This window comes from Mytilus edulis, chromosome 14 (genome assembly GCF_963676685.1).
Source record: "Mytilus edulis chromosome 14, xbMytEdul2.2, whole genome shotgun sequence".
NCBI classification, from domain to species: domain Eukaryota; kingdom Metazoa; phylum Mollusca; class Bivalvia; order Mytilida; family Mytilidae; genus Mytilus; species Mytilus edulis.
Genome location: NC_092357.1, coordinates 23,997,358 through 24,006,736, shown reverse-complemented (window position 1 = coordinate 24,006,736; position 9,379 = coordinate 23,997,358). Strand labels below are relative to the sequence as shown.

At 32.6% G+C, this 9,379-nt stretch overlaps 1 protein-coding gene across 1 annotated transcript; it reads left to right on the top strand.

Annotated features, from left to right (window-relative positions):
* The first annotated feature begins 913 nt into the window (after window positions 1-913).
* Window positions 914-1,510, top strand: LOC139504066 (uncharacterized). The gene has a single exon (XM_071294124.1). The coding sequence runs from the start codon at window positions 914-916 to the stop codon at window positions 1,508-1,510; it is 597 nt and encodes a 198-aa protein (XP_071150225.1).
* Window positions 1,511-9,379: the final 7,869 nt, after the last annotated feature.

Here is a 9,379-nt window from a genome sequence, read left to right as displayed (position 1 = left end):
CACCAACAAATGACAGGGATGAAGCTGCAAAAGACACCTTTTACGAGCAAATTCAAGCAGAAGTGAGATTGGTACCACGTTATGATCTTCTATTGGTGATGGGTGATTTGAATGCCAAAGTGTGAAACAACAACACTGATATGGACAGAATAATAGGTAAACATGGATGTGGTACTATAAATAATAATGGAGAAAGACTAGTAGAATTTTTTTTTAACGATAACAAATATTTTTATTCAATTATTTCCTGATATATAAATACCTAAGTAGCCCAGGTCGCATACTTATGGACCCCTGTTTTTAACTGCCTCACTTGACCAGGGAAAATATCAAATGAGTTTAAACTTCCCATAGTTTTTCATAAATATACATTTAAAAAATAACCAATACAATTGATTTTACCTGATACTCATAACTGGCACTGAAATATATTATAATTAACGTATATCCGGTTCACTGACTTACATTATACATGTGTTGATTTAACGTGAAAACTATACATTTGATTGAAAAAAATATAGTTATAGTTATAATTGGAAATTATTGAATAATGTGAATGAACAAAAGTTGAAACGATTCTGTGACTTACGTATGGATTATAAAAGTATAAAGCACATGTGGTGAGTACTGATGTATAAGAAACGTGATGTGTGAATTAACTTATATACATATCAGTATGCACAGACATAGATTCAAATATCAATTACAGTACAAATATTTGTTTCTGTAAAAAAAACCCCAATACCAAACAAACATATTGTTCCCTACGTTCTTCCTAAGATATAGTATTATTATTACATATGGAATCAAACACACCTTTAGTTTAGTGCAGGTTGTAGGAGGTACACGCTTTCCACATCAAGATATACATAAGTTAACATGGTGTTCTCCAAATGGTAGGATCGACCACCTTATGATAAATAGTACTTGGAGACGTTCATTACTAGATGTTAAAGTTAAGAGGGGAGCAGATGTTGGTAGTGACCATCACCTTGTTCATGCAAATATTGAGATGAAATTGAGAAGTACAGGACGTAAAACACTTGTTCCTACACGTTATGATATTGAAAAAGTACAAGATCATAAAGTAAAGAATGCATTCATCCTTCAATTGAAGAATAAATTTCAAGCTCTGACAGGTAATCCTGACATGATCCCATCAGAATCAACAGAAGTCAACTGGGATAAAATAAGAACAATATTTGAAACAACTAGCCAGGACTGTCTGGGTTTTAAGCAGGGCAAAAAGATGAAGAAATGGATAACACAAGATACTTGGAAGGTTATAGAAGAAAGACGCCATATGAATAAGAAAATACTGGACACAAAATCAGAAAGGCTACAAGAAAGACACAAAACAAGCTGTAGAGTTTTAGACAAAAATGTTAAGCGAAAGGCTAGAGAAGACAAAAGAGCTTGCATAGAAGACCTTGCTAAACAAGCAGAAGAAGCAGCCGAAAAGGGTGAACAGGGGGAACATTTACAAGATAACAAGAGCAATCTGTGGTAAATTTCGAAGCAATAATGATGTCCATATAAAAGACAAAAATTGGAGGGTATTGACAACAGAAGAAGAGCAGAAAATAAAGGCAACAGTAGTATACCGCTGTTCAAAACTTGTAAATCTATGGACAAAAAACGAAATCGGGGTACATTTTAACAAACTAAAACTGAGGGAAACATTAAATATAAGAGGAGAACAACGACACAACATTTAAATGTAACACACACAGAAACGGACTAAGCATTAGACAAAATCCGAAAGCCAGATGGGCAGAACACTTTAAAGGAGTACTCAACAGACCAGCTCCAGATGAGGAAGCAATTATAATTGAGGCACTTCAAGATTTGGATATAAATACCAACTTACAAGAAAGACAGGAAATAATAACAGCAATAAAAGCATTAAAAAATGGAAAATCACCAGGGCAGGACAATCTTAATGCAGAACTTTTCAAAGTCGACCCAGAACTGCAGCTGAAATTATTCAATCTCTATTTACTTCAATATGGGAAGGAAAAATAATACCAGACGATTGGACCAAAGGCATAAAAATAAAGTTAGCCAAGAAAGGAGCCATAAGTGATTGTAACAACTGGCGACGTATAACTCTATTGTCAATCCCAAGTAAAATCATGGCTAAAATTATTATCCAAAGAATAAAAGAAGCAGTTGATAAACAGCTAAGAGAGGAGCAAGCAGGATTCCGTAAAGGTAGAGGGTGCATCGATCAAATATTTGCTTTACGTAACATCATCGAACAATGTACAGAATGGCGAAGACGGCTCTACATCAACTTTGTGGATTTTCAGAAGGCTTTTGACAGTATCAACAGAAAGACCTTTTGGCGAATACTCAGATCATATTGAATTCCAAAATAAATAATTGAGCTCATAAAAAGTTTCTGCAACAATTTCACTTGCAGTGTAGGGCAAAGCAACATTTGGTTTGAGGTAAAAATAGGAGTTAGGCAAGGATGTATGATGTCTGCTCTTCTTTTCAATGTCGTCATTGACTGGGTAATGAGGAAAAACAACGGAAGATGCTCCAAGAGAAATAAGATGGAACATTTCATCAACATATAGCTCTTTTATCGCATACCCGCCACCATTTACAAGAGAAGACAAACCGCCTAAATACTTTTGCTAGTCAAGTTGGACTTAAAATCAGCCAAACCAAAACTGAAGTCATGACCCTAAACATCAATAACCCTACTCCTATCCTAGTAGATGGAAAAGATCTCCCCATCACAGAAACGTTTACATACCTTGGAAGTACAATAAGAAACGATGGCGGTGCAGGAATTGAACAAAGCCAGGAATATATTTAGATCACTTAACAATGTATGGAAATCATCACAGTACAGTAAGAAGACCAAACTAAAACTGTACCAGAGTTGTGTACTATCTACTATGTTAAACGGATCAGAATGCTGGGGGATGACAGAAGTCGATCTTAACAAACTGTCAGTTTTCCATACCAAAGCTTGAGGAGCTTCCTGCGCATTTTCTGGCCAAACAAAATATCTAATGAAGATCTTCTAAACCAGTGTCATTAAGATAGCATGGGTACAATATTAGTGAGAAGGCGTTGGAAATGGATTGGACATGTGATAAGAAGGGATAGTAGCTCCATCACTAGAACAGCATTACATTGGACTCCAGAAGGAAGGCGTAAGCGAGGAAGACCAACAAACACATGGAGACGTACTGTAGAAGGAGAACTGAAGACCATGAACAAAACATGGGGAACAGTAGAAAAGATGGCCAAAGACAGAAAGAAATGGAGAATCTTTGTTGCTGCCCTACATGCCGATTGCATACCGGGCAGTACGTAAGTAAGTAAGTAAACATTACGTTGCTTCTTTCCCCATTTTTAACTGTCTTTTCGAATTCCTAACCATAACTTGGTGCATTTAATACATTATTTTAAATCGTAACTCACCTTGTTCGCCTTGGATTTACATGATTTAAGCTTCTGTTTTGATAAATGACCAAACGAAAATTGTACAGTGTAATGAAAGGGATATTAATAAAGTGTTACAAAAGCAGCTTTACATTTGTACCATCTCGTCAATTTAAATCTAAATTAGTCATTATATTCAAAAATTGCTACCCTTTGAATTATACAATCTATCCTTACATAAAAATATAACTCTTTTACTGTGCGGCTATATAGATTTACATAATAAGAGCTAATATATTAAGTTTTGGTTGTTGTTGACAAATACTTTTATTATACGAATCAGTCTGACGTATGAAAACTACTGAATTTTGTTTACGATTCAATATTTGGAATTAAAAAAAAAGAAATGCCGGCACTCTAAATTGATATGAACAAACTTTTAAAGTCCTTTTATTCAAATATTTTTATCCTTTGTATTATACAGTCCATCCTTACATGAAAATATATCTGATTTACTATGCGGCTATACAGATTTTCATAATAAAATGCTTATATGGTCAGTTTGGTTGTTGCGGACAAATAATATTATTAGAAGAGTCAATCTGAGGTATGAAAACACTGAATTTTGTCACCGACTCAATATTTGGAATTAAAAAAAAGGACATGCCGGCACTCTAAATTCATGGGAACAAACTTTGTTTTTGTCATTTTATTCAAATATTGCTACCCTTTCAAAATAAAATTCATTTACTATGTGGCTATATAGATTTACATAATAAAGTGATATTATGGTCTGTTTTTGATTTTTGGATCAACATGTTATGTTATACGAGTCAGTCTGAAGTATGAAAACTACTGAATTTTGTTTACCATTCAATATTTTGAATAAAAAGAAGGACATACTGGCACTCTAAATTGATGTGAACAATTTGTTTTAGTCATTATGTTCCAAAATTACTATAATTTGTTTTATACAATCCATCCTTACATGAAAATAAAACTTATTTACTATGCCGCTATATAGATTTACATAATGAAGTGCTTATATGGTCAGTTTTGGTTGTTGCGGACAAAATATTTTATTACACAAGTCAGTCAGAACAAGGAGGTTACATAACCTCCTTGCTCAGAAGTATGAAAACCACTGAATTTTGTTTACGATTCAATATTTGTCAATCATTATGTTCCAATATTGCTATAATTTGTTTTATACAATCCATCCTTACGTGAAAATAAAACTCATTTACTAATAATTTTAAAATACGAGCTAGTCGGAGGTATGAAAACTACTGAAATGTGTTTACGATTCAATATTTTGAGTAAAAAGAGGACATGCTGGCACTCTAAATTGATGCAAACAAATTTCTTTAGTCATATTGTTCAAATACTTATATGAAAATTAAACTCATTTACTATGCACCTATATAGATTTACATAATAAAGTGCTAATATGGTCAGTTTTGGTTCTTTTTAATTTTATTATGTGAGTCAGTCTGGGTAAGAAAAGTACTGAAATTTGTTTATTGTTCAATTTTTTAAATAAAAAGAGGTCATGCTGGTTCCTAAATTGCAGTCCATTATGACATAACAATATAACTGAATTACTACTATATAGATAACTTGATAAAGAGTAAATATGTTCAGTTTTGGCTAATGAGATCAAATAATTTTGTTTTACGAGGCAACCTGTATAAGATGCTAAAACGAGAAACTGTTTGATTTTGGTGATGATTAAATTATTTAAATAAACATACTTGAACTAGTTATTTGTGAAGAAAAAGAAATTTACTATAATTATTTTTCAATTAATTACAGATGTGTGATAACCTTTTTAATCAATTGTAATCGTCATTTTGTCAATCGGAAATGACCAGTTGGTCATACAATTTTGTATGTCCCCTATCACTTGATATTTTAAGTCAGTATATCCAGGATACGATGACAATCTGCGTTAACGCGCGTTTACTACAAACATTAAACGTGCGTTTCCTTTTGACGAAAATAGAAGACGCACATTTTTTCACGTTAATGCGGAGGTAAACGGGAAAGTAAACCGTTTACTCTTTACAAAATTAGAAGACGCGCCGTTTTTGCGTTAACGCGGAGGTAAACGCGAAAGTAAACGCATGTTTACTTTTTATGTCTACTGCAATTTCGGAGTTAACGCACAGTTAACGCGGCGTTAACATGAAGTGCACGCGGGTAAACGCCGCGTTAACTTTTTCGGCCCGTCTACATGTAATGCGTGGTCTGCACCCAACTGTACGTTCTCAAAAGTGTGTCTGGGAATTATACGTAATGAGTTAAACGGAAATTTAACTATAAGCATTAAGTTCCTCCAACCTATGCAACGAGGGACTTTGATTTAGTACAAACAAACAAAAAAGCAATAGTAAACCTTTTAAAGCTGTATGTAACAATGTTCTTTCAGTTGAAAAAAACCCATCCAAATTAACATGTTAAGTAACATTTAACATTGGTCAATATTGGATAATAAGTAAGTTTAAAATTGTATTCGAGATTTTATTGTGTAATGAAAGAAAAAAAGTGTCGAACAAATATAACCAACCAGTTAGAATGCACATTGCAACATGCGATTTACCAACCAGTAAAATTATAGGTCAATTTATGCTGTTTAAAAGATAAGTTAACATACTATGAAATATAGTCTAGCACCGCTGTTAACGTTGATGTAGACGATACGCCCGTCTGTCTTACCAAGTTATACACTAACATGTAAACAGTTAATAAAAGTCATTGTTATAGTAAATGTGACTGTATGTGATGTATAAAGACGCACAATCATGTTCATTTTTATCTTTACAGAGGTAAATTATTCTACTGTCTGTCGATACCTTCATGTTTGCTTTTGCACAAGTTATCTTACAATGGCAAAAACAAAATACACCTCCCCCGCATGTAGCGTTCTACACCATGGCGAAAAAAAAAAAACAAAAAAAAACGATGAAATGAAAAAACAACAGTCTTTTTACATTGTAACACAACTTGAAAACTAAAAACCGATTAACACGAATCTAACATAAAACAATACTCCCTTAAACAAAACGATGAAATAGTTCTAAATCTACTACATTCATTGATGATGAAGCTTCTATAAACAAGGGATGTTTGGTAAACACAGTTGTTCAAAGTATGAAAGATCAATTTGATCTCAATTGGCATAGTGAAATGGAAAACGCGTCAAAATCACTTTGGTATTGGCTTTTTTTTAAGAAAAAACTCGAATTCGAAATTTATTTTGATACTTTAGAAACCAACGAAATAGTAGAAATCTGCAAGTGTAAGGTTGTTGATACAAACCAAGCAAATGCTATCAATTTCCTACTCTTTCGCTAATATGTTCTTTAAAGATTGTTTTTGCATTGCGTTTTAAATGCACAGGTCTAGTTGAGCTACAGGAAAAAATGATGCAAGACAGCTCTGAGTTCATTGCCTATACATGAATGATGCAAAAGCACATTGACTCCCTTGGCTAGACAAAAAGTACACGGAAGCGCACAATTCATTTAAACAAAAATTATATAAAAATCAATACAAATATGTAATCAACATATGCAACAACCACGGAAAAGTACATGTATGTAACAATGTTCTTTCAGGTGAAACTAAAAACATACAAAATTACATGTTAAGTAACATTTAACATTGGTCAATATTGTATAATGAATTAGTTAAAAATTGTATTCGAGATTGTATTGTGTATTACAAGAAAAAAAGTGTCAAACAAATCAGTTATTAGGTACATTGTATTCGAGATTGTATTGTGTATTGAAAGAATAAAGTGTCGAACAAATATAACTTAACAGTTAGAATGCGCATTGTAACGAACCAACCGGTAAAGTTATAGCTCATTCTATGCCGTTAAAAGTTAGCATACTATGACATACAATCTAGCGCCACTGATGTCTTTTATGTAGACGACACGCACGTCTGTCTAACCATATTATACACTAACATGTAAACAGTTAATAAATGTCAAAGTTAAACTTAAAACTTTTACTAAATTCTTTCATATACACAACGATGTGTTTAGTAAATGTTACTGTATGTGATGTATGGAAATGAAAATTATCACTAATGTATCAACGACACTATATATTAAGTGTTGATCGCTGGATTGTCGTGTTATAAAAGTACAATATATCCACGTTGAATGCTATATTTGGGGTCATTGTTTTAATATTTTGCATATGTAGAGAAAACATAGGTATAATTTTGTATTCAGACATTGGTTAAACATGTTAAAGTTTGTAAAGTTTAATCAACTTTAAAAGTTGCAATGCCCTCGATGGGTCGCATTTCCAAATTTCAGCTTTACTGATATTTTCAAAAAGCAAGTTTCTTGCATTGACGAACTAGTATTGTACAGTAGTTAAATTTTCTGTTTCAATCTGTTTCATACACGAAGAAAAAAGGTATCAGACATTGATTATGTTTGTGAATGTTTAATCAACTTTAATAATTGTAATGCACTATACAATGTTATATTATACATGCATTAACATTTTTACAAACTGAAAACAAATTATCAAATAAGCTAATTAATTAAATATCTGATCATTGTTGACGTCAAAAAGAGAGGCAACAGATACCAGAGGAACAATCAAAATCATAAAATGGAAAATAAACTGACAACGCCATGGCTAAAAATTGAAAAGACAAACAGACAAATAATAGTACACACGAAACAACATAGAAAACTAAAGACTGAGCAACACGAACTCCAAACTTGGTGCTATATCGGGTGCTGCAGAAGGGTAAGCAGATCATGCTCCACATGTGGCATTCGTCGTGTTGCTCATTAAATGTTTTCAAAAAGCAAAGCTTTATGATCGTTGTATTGTACCGTTATTTATATTGGTTAAAACAAGTATAATCAACGCCATAGATAGACAATTATTCATATTTTATTAATGCAAGAATATTTTTAATTTTTAGGTAAATGACATGTTACAAACTATATATACAATTAAAAACCAATTGTTCAGAGAACAATTGAAGGTCTTTCCACTAGTAAAGATCTATTTTGATATTAAAATATGAAAAATCAGTTTAAAATGTTAGTTCCTATGGCTTTATGATGTATTAATATCAATTTAAAGCAAAGGTCAAAATCTAGAACGTCCTATTAACCTATGACCTTGACCTCAATTTCAGGTCACAAACCAAGGATCTTAAATCAAAAGACACTAGGTCTTTAATATGTTTGGTTAAAGAGTAATATCACTTTACGGGTAAACCTAAATATAAGATGGGCAAAAACTCCCATTTATTATTTGCGCACCCTTTCAACCAAAATATACAAGTAAGGACATGTCGCAAATAACAATTTATGAAAAATTATTTGTCGATATGTCATACAGTATTTGAAAATCAGTGAAAATAAGCCAAAATCAAAATTTAGAACATGACCTTGACCTTTGACCTTGACCTTATTTTCATTTTTTTGGACCAAGGATCTCAAATCAAGAGACCCTAGGTCTCTATCACTTATGGTTTACCAGTTAGAAACGCATATCACCTATATCAAATACATAAGGGGGAATAACTCCGGATATCTTCGGTTAAATTAAAATCCTAATCCTGAAGATGTAACGAGCAATTTGGTAAAATAAATTTGTCGTAATCTTTTACGGTTGCGAAGGAGTAGTGGCCACAAGAACAACAGTGTTTGGGGAGATAACTCTTACAACGTGAAGTATTTGGTTACGCAGTTGTCAGTTTTTAAAGCGCATACACTTTACGATATCATATTCCAAATATCTAAGCGACATCTTTTGAAACATCAATATTACGCAAGAAAAGAATAAGGCGGAAGAAAAAAAAAAATAATAATAATAATCAGAACAAAACCTATAGGTCTTTCCACGGAAAGGTGGAAAGACCTAATTAAAAACCAATTGTTCAAAGAACAATTGAAGGTCTTTCAACCAATAAGGGTCTATTTAGATAT